Here is a 17,525-nt window from a genome sequence, read left to right as displayed (position 1 = left end):
TAATCAGATAGTTGTTTCATCCATAGTATTTGTGCACAACAACTTCTAGCAGCAATATATTCTGCTTCAGCAGTAGATAAAGCAACACTATTTTGCTTTTTACTATGCCATGATACTAAAGCAGATCCAATAAAATGGCATGTTCCACTAGTACTCTTTCTATCAGTTTTACACCCAGAAAAATCAGAATCGGAGTAACCTACTAGATTGAAAGGCATGTTTTTAGGATACCATAGACCTAGATTTGTGGTTCCTAACAGATATCTCATAATTCTTTTAACAGCACTCAAATGATATTCTTTAGGGTTAGATTGGTATCTAGCACATAAACAAACATTGAACATAATATCAGGTCTACTTGCAGATAAATATAAGAGAGATCCAATCATACCTCTATATTTCTTTACATCTATGGATTTTCCCACTTCATCTTTGTCAAGGTAGCAAGTAGTGCTCATTGGTGTTGCCATTGATTTAGCATTCTCCATTCCAAACCTTTTGAGCAATTCTTTACAGTATTTGCTTTGATTAATAAAAATTCCATTTTTGGTTTGCCTTATTTGTAGTCCAAGGAAAAAATTTAGTTCTCCCATCATGGACATTTCAAATTCACTTTGCATATCATTTGAAAATTCCTTGCACAAGTAGTCATTAGTAGCTCCAAAAATAATATCATCAACATAGATTTGCACTAAAAGGATGTCATTCATTTTTCTTTTGATAAAGAGTGTAGTATCAACTTTTCCCCTTGTAAATTCTTTTTCTAAAAGAAATTTACTAAGTCTTTCATACCATGCCCTAGGAGCTTGTTTTAATCCATAAAGAGCCTTTTTCAACTTAAAGACATGGTTTGGAAATTCTGAGTTCTGAAAACCGGGGGGTTGTTCTACATAAACTTCTTCTTGAATAAAACCATTTAGAAAAGCACTTTTAAAATCCATTTGGTATAATTTGAAGTCTATTATTGATGCATAGGCAAGTAACATCCTAATGGCTTCTAGTCTTGCTACTGGTGCATATGTTTCTTCATAATCTATACCTTCTTCTTGATTATAACCTTTAGCAACTAATCTAGCTTTATTTCTTATGACTAAACCATGTTCATCAAGTTTGTTTCTAAAAATACATTTTGTTCCTATAATGGGATGATTAGTGGGTCTATTTACCAAATCCCATACTTGATTTCTCTCAAATTGATTTAATTTTTCTTGCATAGCATTAATCCAATGTTCATCATTTAAAGCTTCATCAATATTTTTAACTTCTATTTCATAAACAAAAGACATATTGTTGCATGCTTCTTTTAGAGAGTTTCTAGTAATTACCCCTTTTGTTATATCTCCAATGATATTTTCAAGAGGATGATTTCTTGAGATTCTTCACTCTCTTAGAGGATTGATGTTTGTTTGACCTTCTTGTATAGTTGAATCCTCTTTTTCTTTATCTTTGTCATCCTTGTGAATTTGCTCATTAATATGAGTATCTTCAAAGCTTTCTACAATTTCATCAATAATATCTCTTCTTGGACAAACAAGGTTAGTTTCATCAAATACAACATGTATTGATTCCTCAATAGTCATAGTTCTTTTGTTGTATATTCTAAATGATTTACTATTTAGAGAGTATCCAAGAAATATCCCCTCATCAGATTTAGCATCAAATTTTCCTAAGTTATCTTTTCCATTATTAAGTACAAAACATTTGCATCCAAAAATATGAAGATGTGAAATATTAGGTTTTCTTCTATTGAATAACTCATAAGGAGTTTTCTTAAGAATAGGTCTAATCAAGGCTCTATTCATAGTATAGCATGCAGTGTTGACAGCTTCTGCCCAAAAATATTTGGGGAGTTTTGAATCATTAAGCATTGTTCTTGCTAATTATTCTAATGATCTATTCTTTCTTTCTACTACTCCATTTTGTTGTGGAGTTCTAGGTGCAGAAAAGTTATGTTCAATTCCATTTTCTTCACAAAATAAATCAAAATCTTTATTTTCAAACTCTTTTCCATGATCACTTCTAATGGATACAATCTTAAGGTTTTTCTTATTTTGAATTAGTTTAGCAAATTTTCTAAAGACACCAAATGTATCACTTTTATTAGCAAGAAATAAGGTCCAAGTGTACCTAGAGAAATCATCTACTAAGACAAGGCCATAGTAACTTCCACCAAAGCTCATAGTTCTAGAAGGTCCAAATAAGTCCATATGCAAGAGTTCTAAGGGTCTTGTGGTTGTAACAATATTCTTTGGTTTGAAATATACTATTACTTGTTTTCCTTTTTGGCAAGCATCACATAATTTATTTTTCTCAAATTTAATTTTTGGTAATCCTATTACTAAATCTTTTGAGATTAATTTATTTAAGTGTTCCATGTTTATGTGAGCAATCCTTTTATGTCATAACCAAGATTCATCATTTTTACTCATGAGGCATTGAGAATGTTTAGGATTATTTTCTATTTTTATTTTATAAACATTGTTAATTCTAAATCCCATTATCTTAACTTTTTTATCAGTTTTGTGTTCAATTATTAGATATTTTTGTGAATCAAAGGATACTGAAAAACCTTTATCACAAAGTTGGCTAACACTTAATAGACTATGTTTAAGACCTTCTACAAGTAAAACATTTTCTATGGAGGTTGAGAAATTTGTACCAATTTTTCCAATGCCAAGTATTTTTCCTCTGTTGTTGTCTCCATAGGTTACATGTCCACTTCTTTTAGGAGTGAAGTCAATAATTTTGAAGCATCTCCTGTCATGTGCTTGGAACACCCACTATCAATGTACCAAGTTTGGTTGCTAGAATCCTTCAAGACAAAGAAAAGGTTGATTTAGGTACCCAAGTTTTCTTTGGGTCCTTAATGTTAGTATTAACAGAAGAAACTTTTGGAATCCACACCATATTCTTGAGATTGTTAAAATTCTTTCTAATATAGAAATTTGAAGAATTATGACCTTTCTTCCCACAATAAAAACATGTTATGAAAGGAAAACTAGTAACTTGAGTGGGAACAAAGAAATTTTTGTACTTCTTCTGTTGTTTTTGAGGATTATATCCTACTCCTGTCTTATCAAACACACATTTTTGCTTTCCTAATATTATATCTAAATTATTTCTTCCATTTGTAAATTTTGCAAGAGTGTTTCTTAAATTACTAATTTCTTCCTTAAATTTATTGCAAGTTGAACATGGATGATTTGTTTTATTAGTACCTAACTTAGTTTTAATTTCATGTTTTTCATTTTTAGAATTAATCATCTTAATTTCAGTTTTGAGATTATCTAATTCATTATTTAATTTTGAAATCTCGTTTTCTAATTTTGAAATTGTTTTCTTATAAGATGATACTAATTTTGCAAGTTTAAATGACTCTATGTAAATCATTGAATGCATCTTGAAGTTCATCAAATGAGATTGAGATATCATTGTTAGAAGATGTTACCTCTTCTTCACTTTCATAGTCATTGGCCATAAGTCCCAAATTTACAACTTCATTTTCAGAGTCACTTGTAAAATCTGTGTCATTTTCTTCCCAAGTGATATAGGCTTTCTTCCCCTTCTTTTCTTTGAAACTTTTCTTATTAGATTTTTCCATCCTTCTTTTATAGATTGGACATTCTAATATCAAATGTCCTGGTTGATTACATTCATAGCATTTTGGGGTTAAAGAAGAGCCTTCTCCTTTTTTCTTATTGTTGAAGTTGAATCTTTTCCGGTTTTCTTTGTTTCTAAGGAATTTGTTGAATCTCTTTATAAAGAGGCTGAAATCCTCATCATCCTCTAGATCATCTTCCTCCATATTTTCTTCTTTCTTATCTTCTTGTTGAATAGATGATGATGTTTTGAGTGCTATCCCTTTCTTTCTTTTATCACTTTCCTCATTTTGATTTAGTCTCATTAATTCCATTTCATGTTCTTGAAGTTTTCCGAACAATGAGGCAAGAGACATGGTTGTCAGATCTTTTGATTCAGCAATTGCAGTCACTTTCGGTTGCCATTCCCTACTTAAACATCTCAAAACTTTGTTAATAAGATCTTCATTAGGAAACACTTTTCCTAGAGATGCAAGATGATTAACTATATGTGTAAATCTCTTTTGCATGTCTTGTATGGTTTCATTTTGATTCATTCTAAATAATTCATATTCATGAGTGAGAGTGTTTATCCTAGATCTTTTCACATCATTAGTACCTTCATGTGTTACTTCAAGTGTATCCCACATTTCTTTAGCACTTTTACAATTTGAAATTCTAAAATATTCATCAATTCCTAAAGCAGAAGTGATTATATTTTTGGCTTTTAAGTTATATTGAACCTTTCTTCTATCATCTTCACTCCATTGATCTTTGGGCAAATTTTTTATTTCATGACCTACTACAATAGTGGGAATGAAAGGACCATTTTCAATAGCATCCCATATGTTTAAGTCTATGGCTTCTATAAAAATTTGCATCCTAGATTTCCAATAATGATACCCTTCCCCATTGAATATAGGAGGTCTATTAATAGAGTTTCCTTCAGGAAATAACAAATTTGATGAGGCCATTTCAAATCTTGAAGCTTTTAAGCCATATACAAGAAACCTGCTCTTGATACCACTTGTTAGTCAAGTAGCCTCGTGTAACTTAAGAGGGGGGGTGAATTAAGTTATCTAATTTTTCTTCTCTTTATAAGTTTTTCTAACTTCTTTCTTATAAAAGCAATATCATAAACAAATTGTATGTAATGATACAAAAACTTCACAACAAAATTAAAAGTATACGGAAAGAGAATATTGCAAACTTGATTTTATTCTGGTTCGGCCAACCTTACCTACATCCAGTCCTCAAGTCTCCCACTTGATATTTTTCACTATGCTTGTAACCTTTACAAGACTCAAATTCTCCAACACCTAGGAATTCCCTTTCCTCGTGTTGAGAATCACAGACCACCAAGGAGAACAACACTTTCTCCTTTACAAATCAATAGATGAGATGAATGAAGTAGAACAACTCTCTTTGAAGAGTGGATTTTACACTTGTTGATCTAGTAGAACTCTTTAGATAATATTTGCAAATGATTTTGGCCAAGTGATTGTAAAGATAATTTTTCACAATTGAGTTCGTAACCTTTTTCTGAAAAATTATTGGTATTTATAAATGATTGTTTCATAGGTCATGACTTTTCATGAAGAGTTGTGTCTTTCTAAAATTTTTCAGAAAATAGGCTCTGGTAATCGATTACAAGACTTGGTAATCGATTACAATGGTTTAATTTCAAAATGATTGGAACGTTGTAAAATTTAAATTCAAATTTTGAAATTTTTATCTTTTGGTAATCGATTACAGGGATGGGTAATCGATTACCAGAGCAAGTTTTAATAAAGCAAAATTTAAATATATGAGTTTCATCCTCTGGTAATCGATTACATGTAATGGTAATCGATTACCAGACTCTTAAAACAATAATTACCTCATTTAAAACTTAATATAGAAAACTTCTATTTTCAAAACCTTATTTATATATAAAAAATTATATTTGGGTTTTCTTTAAAATTCTTTATTTTAAATGGCCAAGAATCTTATGCAATATTTCTAAAGATTTCTTTTTACATATTAAGCTAGGTTGACAAGACTTATCTAAAACCCTTTGAGATTTTTGTTTCTTGATCACCTTTCTTTAACTTGACCTCTTGTTTTCTACAACTTCTTTGGCATCATCAAAATCCTTTACATACGATCTTCCACATTCTCAGCTTTATTTGAAAGATAAGACCATTATATACAACTTCTATGTTCATCTCAAGGGTTGGTTTTAACATTTAATATTTTTTAAAAATACAAAATTGTAACGTTTAAGCCTAAATATAATAATTTAACGTTTATTCACTAATTTGATCGTATTTGGAGTTTTAAACCTTGTATTAAGGTGATTTCAACTTCATTGGAAAGATAATATCTAAGGTTACAACTCTTATAAAGATCATAAAACTTAATTCTTCCATTTAAGTCTCCTTGAAAGGATTACAAGTCAAAGACGTTAATTTTCACGCATAAGACATGAAACTCATCTTCTAACTCACATAAATTGATCATTTCTTAACATTTTTATGTAATTCTTAAGTATAAAGTATATCTCACATGTATAATTTTCAACCCAACAAACAAAATGCAATTTGCTTAATCACATAAAGAGAAATTACAAAAATAATGAGATATGTTCATTCAAAAATTTCATATAACAAACACAACTCATACCAAAACTCAAAAAAAAAAACTTCAATCTAATTAATAGAAATTATGATTAATGGTTAAAAATACTTTATTATACCATTAATTATTTAAGTCAAACATAAATTTTACAAAGATTGTCGGTATAGATTTAGAAGAAAAAAAAAAGAAATAAAACAACGAAATAATCAAAAGGTCTTTATTTGTTTATTTTTTAATTTTAAATTTTATTAAATTTCATGTTTGTAAATATTATTTATATGTAAAAATAAAAATAATAAATAATTATAATTTAAAATAAATAAATGATCAAAATTTTTCTTTATGTGCAGTTTAATTTGAATTTAATATTAGAAATTGAAATTAAGATGTTTATTTACAAAACTAGTAAAATTTAAATATCAATTGAAATAAAATTAAATTTTATGATGTCTATTCATAAATAAAATAAAATTTAAGAATATTTTAAGATAAAATTAAAATTTAAAATGTCTATTTGAGAGTTAATAATCTTTCTAAAAAAATTAAGGATTAAACTCATTTAAAAACTTGTTAAAAGGCTAAATTGCTCACTTGCCGGTTGGAATACTTAAAAGGACTAAAATTAAAATGTAATGAAATCCTTATTTCGTATTTAATTACATGCTTAATCTACTATATCAAACTATCATCGATAAGTGTATTGGTACCGTTGTCTTTTGAGATTTTGCAAATCTTGATTGGATAAATATCGAATATTTTGAAGCAACTATTTTTTTAATATACTAAAAAGTATTCTAAAGTAAGAAAATTGTATTTTTTTAATTTTAGATTTTATTTTATAAAGATTTGATTTTATAACAAATTTTAATCATTGATTTTATAATCAATAATTATAAGTATATTTTATCTTTTAAAATACATATCTCACTTTCTAAGAGTCAAATCTAAAAAATAAATATGAATAGATTAAACTTAGAAAAACATTATTTTTTTCCTAAAAAAATTATAATAATTAATTCCAAAGTATAATCGTTAATATTTCAAACAAAAAGTTAAAATTTAAATAATAAATTGTGCGAGTAATTAAATTTAAGGTTTGAAAAGTTAACATAGAAGGATTTATTTATCAGTAAATAAAAGGAAGTTTTAATATAAAAATCAAATCTTAACTTTAAGGGAAAGTTTGAAAATCAACCTCTATATATTACGTGTGAATAATTATTTTGGAAAAAAAAGTTTATTTATTTATAAATTCGAATTTTAATATTTTTTAAATAAATTATTAATAATTAAAAATAATATTACATTATATTATAAATTATTTATCTTAAATAAAAATATAATTTATGTATTTAAAAATATCTATTTATACATATTTTATATATAATTTTTATATTTAAATATAGTACTTAATTACGTGTATAATTTATTATAAATTTTAATTACATATAAATATTAAACCTATCAAATACACAAGTTAAAATATTAGTAATTAACTATTTGGTAATTAATAAAAATATATAGAAATAAGTGTTGAATAATAATAAAATCATCGATCATAAAAAAATAGAACAAATTAATTGACTCCTATACATTAAATATAAATCTTTATCTTGCACTCTTTTATGATGTATGAGAAATTTTTACTCAAATAATATTATTTTTAAAAAAAATTACCTAAATAGTAACTGTGCAAATTTATTTTCCTAACTAGCACCATTTACTGTTCATGTTCAGAACGGGTCGTTCTGATTTCAGAACGGGCCGTTCCAATTTAAAAAAATAACACATGTCGAATGGATCAGAACGGGCCGTTCCGGGTTCAAAATTAGTACATAAAAAGTAGAACCAGAACGGGCCGTTCTGAATCCAAAACGGGCCGCTCTGGCCTATAAATAAATTTTTTTCTTTCTATTTTCACTTATCAAATACCAAAACTCAGAAACTAACATCAAATAATTAAATTTATTGAATATTAACATTATAAATATAACTAAATAAATTTATTAAAATTCAATACAACAATAAAGATCAATGGTGGCAGAAACTGATTATGTTGTTCTCTAATATTCATCTCTGTTTTAATCCTGCTGGACTTTGGCCGACCTGTTGGGAAACTGATTATGTTGGTAGAAACTGATTATGTTGCTCGCATAACCCGCTGGGAGATTTACAATAAGGCTAAATGAAAAGTGGTATGATTGCGGCAAGTTCCAGAAAGTTCATATCCCTTGCTTGCATGACCCGTTGGAAAATTTACAGTAAGGCTAAATGTAATGTGGTGTGATTGCAGCAAGGTATGATTGCGGTAAGTTCCAGAAAGTTCACATCCCTTGCTCGCATGACCCGTTGAGAAATTTACAGTAAGGCTAAATGTAATGTGGTGTGATTGCGGCAAGTTCCAGAAAGTTCATATCTCTTGCTTGCATGACCCGCTGGGAGATTTACAATAACGCTAAATGTAATGTGGTGTAATTGCAGCAAAGTCCAGCATGATTAAACCAGAGATGGACATTACAGAACAACATAATCAGTTTTCGCCACCATTGATCTTTATTGTTGTATTGAATTTTAATAAATTTATTTAGTTATATTTATAATGTTAATATTCAATAAATTTAATTATTTGATGTTAGTTTCTGAGTTTTGGTATTTGATAAGTGAAAATCGAAAAAAAAAATATTTATAGGCCAGAACTGCCCGTTTTGGATTCAGAATGATGTAACGACCCGACAGGTCCTACACGCACCACTGAACACCGGAAACACTAGGCAGAAAGAACAAGTATATAAATATAGGTTCTAGAATATAATTATATACAAAGTCCTACTCCGACTAGGGTTAGAGTGCCAAAATAACAGTACCAAACAAGATACAACGCCAACCGCTACACCTAGTAGCCACTACAACAAAACACCAATCAAACATAGCCAGCTCCGCCTACTAGCTGCCTACTCATCACGAACCAAACACCTATTCTTGTTCTGCTCCCGTACATAGTACGATCATAGCAGTCCAACCACAAGGAAACAGAAAAGGGTAAGCTAGTATAGAAAGAAACAACGTATAACAAAATTCAAGTAATTAGAACAACTTCAACCGCCAATACAACAACATTCTACTATCCATCAATTTATACAACCAACCAGCAATTGAATACAAATGCGTCGTCACGCATATCACCTCGGAGATCTCCTACAACAACTCAGCCGCTTTGGCCTACAACAACTCAGCCATTTAGGCCTACAACAACTCAGCCATTTAGGCCTACAACAACTCAGCCATTTAGGCCTACAACAACTCAGCCATTTAGGCCTACAACAATCCATATCAACATTCAATACAACTCAACTCTTGCTACTCAACATATCAACTTGCAACACAACACAGCTGGACAACTCAACATCAACTTTCAACACAACTCAACTGGACAACTCAACATCAACTTATCAACATACAACATAACTCAATTTCTCAACATGCAACACAGCACAACTTGTCAACATACAACACGTCTCAACATCTTGCAACACAGCTAATTATAGCTCAACATTTTCAACAACATTATCTCCTAATCATCACACCACATCCATCATTTTCAACTCAGTTCATCACAATATATTCATCTATTTCAACTCAACTAAGTATAAAACAACATCAACTAACATATAAAGATTTCTCCTCCCCGCGCCCGGCGCACTCATGGTTACGCCCAGCGCGGTACAACCAGAGAGCACCAGGGGGCTAGCACGCCCAGCGCAAGCTGCTCGCGCTCAGCGGGACTCAGCCAGAGAGCACAAGGCTCTCCCGCGCTTGGCGCAACATCCATTGCGCCCAGCGCAAGCCAGGCAGAGACTTCAAGGAGTCTCCCACGCCCGGCGTACCTAACCCAGCGCTCAGCGCGGGGGTAGGCAGAGACCACCCCTTGGTCTCGCGCCCAGCGCAATTCGGAATTGCGCCTAGCGCCCGCGAGGCTGAGACTTCCAAGGAGTCTCACGCCCAGCGCGACAAGGGTCGCACTTAACTCAGCCTCTGGAGCCCAACAACAAGATACAATGGGTATCGCGCTTAGCGCAGTCCAAGTCGCGCCCAGCGAGGGCCAACCAGAGACCCACATTCTCAAGCGCGCCCAGCGCACTCATCAAGGCGCTCAGCGAGCTTGACTAAATGAGGTCCCCTGGCGGTCACGCGCTCAGCGGGATGAACAGCGCTCAGCGCGAAGCTCATCTGCAACCCTACCCAGTTCGAAAATTTCCCCAAACACCTGTAAAAATCACTTTCAAGTACATGCAATCCAGCCAAAGTATCACATTTCCATCCAAGAGTTCGAAAACGACATTTTTTCATACATGCATCCACAAATCAAATAAAAACCAAGAATTTTCTCAAAACCCCAAAATCCTCAAAACTCAATATTTCCCCCAAATCAGCCAAGAATCCGACAATCTTTATAACAACCCAATGAGTTCTCAAACCCATTTCAACCAAAACGCAGCAAGAAAACTAACTTCCCTTACCTCTAATCGAAGATCCCAGCTTCTGGGAAGAAGAGAGGAGAAGAAGGAAGAAAAATGCTTGAATGGGGAAGAAGACAAGCTCGAGGAATTCAGCACCCGGGGAAGGAAATCAGCTACTCACCGCCCTCACCTACAGCCACCAAGATCACCCCAAAGCCAAGAGAGAAAGAAGATAAGCAAGAGTGAGTGAGAGTGTCGGGAAAGGAAAAGGAAAAGAAGAGGGGTCTCACAACCTCCCCAACAATAAGGGTTTTCGTCCCCGAAAACCGACTTACTTGGGAAAAAGAAACGGATACCGCTCCCTACACTGCTGCTCCACCTCCCAAGTAGCCTCACCTGTAGCCGCATCCCATAACACCTTCACTAGAGCAATGGACTTGCCCCTTAACTCCTTCAACTTATGGTCAACCACTGCTACTGGTAACTTCTCAAAGGTCAGATTCTCCTTCACCGGCACATCATCCAACTCCACCACATGACTCGGGTCATGAACATATTTCTGCAGCTGGGAGACATGAAACATATCGTGTAGGTTTGAAAGAGACGGTGGCAAAGCCAACCGATAAGCAACCGGACCCACACGCTGTATGATCTGATGGGGACCCACAAACCTTGGCGTCAACTTCCTTGCTCTTAGTGTTCTACCCACACCAGTAGTCGGAGTCACCTTCAGAAACACATGTTCCCCTTCGGAAAACTCCAAAGGCTTACGCCTTTTGTCAGCATATGATTTTTGCCTACTCTAAGCAGTCCTCATCTTCTCCTGAATCATTTTCACCTTTTCAGTAGTCTGTAGGATCAACTCTGGTCCTACAACCACTGACTCACCCTCTTGGTACCAGCACAGAGGAGTCCTACACCTCCTGCCATACAAGGCTTCAAACGGCGGCATCCCAATACTAGCATGAAAACTATTATTGTACGTAAATTCCACCAACGGTAGGACCTCCTCCCAACTACCCAAGTGGTCTAACACACAAGCCCTCAGCAAATCTTTCAAGGACTGAATCGTCCTCTCTGACTGACCATCCGTCTGAGGATGATAAGCAGAACTCAGCTTCAACTTCGTGCCCAAGGCTTGGTGCAGACTCTGCCAAAATCTGGAAGTGAACCTCGGATCTCTGTCTGAAATAATACTGGAAGGCACCCCGTACAACCGTACTATTTCCCTCACATATAACTGCGTCAGCTTCTCCAAGGACCACTTGATGTTGACAGGCAAGAAATGTGCACACTTGGTCAACCGGTCGACAATCACCCAGATAGCATCACTATTCCTAGCTGACCTAGGCAACCCTACAATGAAATCCGTAGTAATGCTATCCCACTTCCACTCTGGAATTTCTATCTGCTGCATCAACCCACTCGGCTTCTAATGTTCAACCTTCGCCTTCTGACAGGTCAGACAGGCCACCACATACTCAACTATCTCCCTCTTCATACCAGACCACCAGAAGGTCTTCTTGAGGTCCTGGTACATCTTAGTCATACCCGGATGTATGCTAAGCCTACTCTTGTGGCCTTCTTCCAACACAACCCTCTTCAGCTCAGTATCCTGAGGCAGGCAAATTCTGCCCTTGAACCTCAAGATTCCATCTCCTCCCAACTCAAAGCCAACCGCCTTCTCGATACCCAGCAACCCCAGAAGTTTCACCAACTCGGCATCCTGCAACTGCTTGAGTCCCACCTGCCTCAAGAATTCATTAGTTATGGTAATTGCCCCACAACTAATGTGATCCTGAGCTAACTCCACACAGAGATTTAAATCCCTGAACTTCTCCACCAACTCCAACTCCTTCACCATCATCCCAGACATGTGAATGGTTTTCCTGCTCAGTGCGTCTGCCACAACATTGGCCTTACCAGGATGATACATCAACTGGAAGTCATAGTCCTTCAGGAATTCCATCCACCTCCTCTGCCTCATGTTCAGCTCCTTCTGATCGAACAGGTATTTCAAACTCTTGTGATCACTGAAGACACTGAACTGAGCACCATACAGATAATGTCGCCATATCTTCAAGGCAAAAACAACAGCTGCCAACTCCAAGTCATGAGTGGGATAATTCCTCTCATGGTTCTTCAGTTGCCTTGAAGCATAGGCCACTACTTTCCTGTGTTGCATCAGCACACACCCAAGACCCTGGTGAGAGGCATCACAGTACACATCAAAGGGTTCACCAGAATCCGGCAACACCAACACATGAGAAGTAGTCAACCTCCTCTTCAACTCCTCAAAACTTCGCTCACAGGCATCTGTCCAAATGAACGGCTGCTCCTTCCTCGTCAACTGGGTCAGAGGCGCTACTATCCTGGAGAATCCCTCAATGAACCGCCGATAATAACCCGCCAGACCCACGAAACTCCGTATATCAGTGACAGTCCTAGGGCGCTCCCATTGCAACACCGACTCCACCTTAGCCGGATCCACAGCAATCCCCTCAGCTGAAATCACGTGGCCCAAGAACTTCACTTCATCCAACCAAAACTTACATTTAGAAAGCTTGGCATACAACTGCTTCGCCTTCAAAATCTCCAGCACCGACCTCAAGTGCTCTCCATGTTCTTCCCGGGTTCTTGAATAAATCAAGATGTCGTCAATGAATACCAACACAAATTTATCCAAGAATGGCCGGAAGATCCTGTTCATGTAATCCATGAACATTGCAGGGGCGTTGGTCACACCAAACGGCATCACGACATACTCATAGTGACCATACCTAGTCCTGAAAGCAGTCTTCGGTATGTCACCCTCCTTCACCCTAATCTGGTGATAGCCCGACCTCAAGTCAATCTTTGAAAACACCGATGCTCCCCTCAGTTGATCCATCAAGTCATCTATCCGAGGGAGTGGATATTTGTTCTTGACGGTCAACTTATTCAACTGCCGGTAATCTACACAAAGTCGACTACCTCCGTCCTTCTTCTTCACCAACAACACAGGAGCACCCCACGGCGAAACGCTCGGCCGCACCAACTGCTTCTCCAATAGGTCTTCCAACTGACCCTTCAACTCAACCAACTTAGCAAGAGCCATTCTATAGGGAGCCACCGAAACTGGCCCCGCTCCTGGAACCAAGTCAATGCTAAACTCCATCTCCCTAGTAGGAGGCAACCCAGGTACTTCATCTGGAAACACCTCAGCAAAATCCCGCACCACCTCAATTTCCCCAAACACCTGTAAAAATCACTTTCAAGTACATGCAATCCAGCCAAAGTATCACATTTCCATCCAAGAGTTCGAAAACGACATTTTTTCATACATGCATCCACAAATCAAATAAAAACCAAGAATTTTCTCAAAACCCCAAAATCCTCAAAACTTAATATTTCCCCCAAATCAGCCAAGAATCCGACAATCTTTAACATCCCAATGAGTTCTCAAACCCATTTCAACCAAAACGCAGCAAGAAAACTAACTTCCCTTACCTCTAATCGAAGATCCCAGCTTCCGGGAAGAAGAGAGGAGAAGAAGGAAGAAAAATGCTTGAATGGGGAAGAAGACAAGCTCGAGGAATTCAGCACCCGGGGAAGGAAATCAGCTACTCACCGCCCTCACCTACAGCCACCAAGATCACCCCAAAGCCAAGAGAGAAAGAAGATAAGCAAGAGTGAGTGAGAGTGTCGGGAAAGGAAAAGGAAAAGAAGAGGGGTCTCACAAATGACCCGTTCTGCTTCCACTTTTGATGTACTAATTTTGAATATGGAACTGCCCGTTCTGATCCATTCTTCATGTGTTATTTTTTAAACTGGAATGGTCCGTTTCGAAATCAGAACGGTCCGTTCTGAACGTGAATAGTAAATGGTGCTAGTTAGGGAAATAAATTTGCACAGTTGCTATTTAGGTAATTTTTTTTAAAAAAATAGTATTATTTGAGTAAAAAACTCGATGTATGATCACTAAATCCTCTAAACAAATATCTACTTTTGTGGAACAATTTTTCGTTACTTTACAATTTAAGAATTTTGGTGAACTACATATTTTATAATTTTAAATATCTTCTCTCTATATATATATATATATATATTATATATTTTGTTATATATTTTGGGTAGAGATAAAAACACTTGTGTAATTCATGAAAAATTATTAATTATAAAAATAAGAATTATTAACATTTTAAAGAGACATAATAAACAAGTTAGTGTGAAGAAAGATTTTGTTCACCCAACGACATTGTGACAAAATTAATTTTAAAAAAATATATATAATAGATTAATATTAAAAGAATAAAATTATATATAAAAATGGAATTTCAAAAATAAATCCGAAGTAATTAATATTTAAAGTCAACATTTTCTCACTTTTAAAGTATACTCATCATAAAATTGACTTTCTATCGAATAAAAAAATCAACCAACTAATTAATTTAACTTTTGAAAATATTCTTATTCACCACTAACCTTCGTTTCCACTAGAACCAAGAGCCAGGGTCATTTACTTGTGTTTAAAAATCTTTCTTGTCACGACAAATAAGGAAACGCGCTTTTCCTTTCAATAAAATCCGTGTCATGACGATATTTATTTTTTTCATTATTCTTTTTTTGTTTATTTTGGCAAGAGTAAACAATAAGATTTGTATATAAAAGTGGTAAGGGATCCTTCATTATTACCTAAACTCAAATGAATAATCTCAACTCAATTCAACTTGATGTAAACCAGGTTCAGTAAGATTAGAATTTTTAAGAAGGTTCGTGGTGTAGTTGGTGAGCTACTTTTGATAACCTTACAAAAAAAAAAATTATTATTATTATTTTTTTCTTTTTTAAGTTGAAAATTGCAACCAAACTTAAATCATGTTGGGTTGGCAGATTATATTTATTTATTTATTTAATTTTTAAAAATAATTTATATATTTATATATATAATTTATTTTAAATTTTAATTATATATAATAAATATTTAGTCTGTACATCATATAAGTGAAAATACTAATTATATTATCCAGTTAATTCATTAAAAAATTATAAATCATTTTGTTTTAATTATCATACATTTTTGTCCAAATTTTAGAATCAAATATAATTGAATAATTTTTTTTTATAAAATTAATAATGAATTTTTTCAATAAAACATGTATTTAATAAATTCACCGAAACAACAAAATAGAGTCATCAATATAATAAAAAATAAATAAATCCATAATACATTCACATATAAAATAAATACACAAATAAGTTTCGTAAAAAAATAAACTACTTATAAAGCATCATAAATCAATGTAAATAAGTAAAAGTAAAGAAAAAAATTGGTCAACAAACTAGTTAACAAGTCATTTATGTTATGCTTAAATCTTAATTACTCATCTTTAATCCACATTCAAATCAAAATCACAATTAATTGATAAAAAAAAAAAAAAAAAAAACTATTCTATGATACTTTGAAATATCATAGAACACGCGTTTCCTTGTTTTGCTAATACTATAACACGCGTTTCCAAATCCAGCAAAAATGACCGTTTTAGTTTCCTCTCTGCAATCTAAAAATCTTTCCTTGGAAGCGGTTTCCATCTTTCTGTTACCCCATCACGCGCTTCCATCTCTCACTAACTATATTACACCCCACTCCACCAAAGAAAAAAACCAAACTTTCCTTCTCTCTCTCTATTATTATAATAGTATTTTTCAAACCTCTCACTTTACCAAAATTCCATGTCCCACCTAAACGGCTCATACTACGGCCCCGCCATACCGCCGCCGCGGAAGTCGTACCGCCGCGGCGGAGGCGGCGGCGGGTGCCTGAGCTGCTGCTGCGGGTGCATCTTCGACTGCATCCTCGGCATCATCTGCAAGATCCTCACGACAATCATCGTCATCGTGGTAATCGTGGGACTCCTCTTCTGGCTCATCGTACGCCCCAACGTGCTGAAGTTCCACGTCACTGACGCCGCACTCAATCAATTCTCGTACGCCAACAACACCTTACGGTACGACCTCGCTCTCAACATCTCGGTCCGCAACCCGAACCGCAGGGTCGGGATCTACTACGACAGCGTGGAGGCGGTGGCGCTGTACCAGGATGTCCGGTTCGCGTCCCGAACCTTGGAGCCGTTCTTTCAGCACAGCAAGAACACGACTTTGTTGAGCCCCGTTTTCAAGGGACAGCGCGTGGCGCCACTCTCGGCCGAACAGGGTTCGAAGCTGGAGGAGGAGAAGGGTTCGGGGGTTTACTCGATCGACGCGAAGCTGTTCATGACGGTTCGGTTCAAGTTCTGGTGGTTCAAGATGGGGAGCGTCAAGCCCAAGATTCGGTGTGACTTGCACGTGCCGCTCAAGTCCAGTAATGGGACCCATCACGACGCTGCGTTTCGGGACACGGAGTGCGGCTGGGATTACAAACGCTGGTGGTGGTTCCATTAGGTTCTACTTTTGATTTCTTTTGCTTTTTAAGGGATTCTTGATTTTATCTTGCGTTATTCTTGATTTTTTTTTTTTTTTTTAGGTTGTGTATATTTTTCTTTATGGCATTTCACATTTGTTCCTTGATTGGACCATGACCATGGTCCTATTGGATCGATATGTTATGGATTTAACTTTTACTATATAGTATTATTATTATACTTTTGATTTGATTGCAGTTTCGTTGCGACGTATACTTTCTTTCTAATTGTTGTGAAATATGTCTCTTAAAGTAAATTTTGCTTCCGAATTTTGAAAATATTTGTGAATTATGCGCTTCTTCTGAAATACAAAGAAAAGTTATTGTTCATTGGGTTTTGCAATCCTAAAGTTTCACTTTATCGGAAATTTTGTGCCAAATAATTTTTGGCAAATTTTTGCTGCCATGATGTCGTAAATTATAACCTTTATT

At 34.9% G+C, this 17,525-nt stretch overlaps 1 protein-coding gene across 1 annotated transcript; it reads left to right on the top strand.

Moving 5' to 3' along the window:
• Positions 1-16,180: 16,180 nt before the first annotated feature.
• LOC109787849 (NDR1/HIN1-like protein 10) lies at positions 16,181-17,291 on the top strand. Its single transcript, XM_083061178.1, has one exon. The coding sequence runs from the start codon at positions 16,367-16,369 to the stop codon at positions 17,072-17,074; it is 708 nt and encodes a 235-aa protein (XP_082917304.1). The 5' UTR covers positions 16,181-16,366; the 3' UTR covers positions 17,075-17,291.
• Positions 17,292-17,525: the final 234 nt, after the last annotated feature.

This window comes from Cajanus cajan, chromosome 7 (genome assembly GCF_000230855.2).
Source record: "Cajanus cajan strain Asha chromosome 7, NIPB_CcT2T_4, whole genome shotgun sequence".
Lineage (NCBI taxonomy): Eukaryota > Viridiplantae > Streptophyta > Magnoliopsida > Fabales > Fabaceae > Cajanus > Cajanus cajan.
Note: the sequence above shows the minus strand (reverse complement) of the source record. Positions and strands in the feature narration are given on the sequence as shown.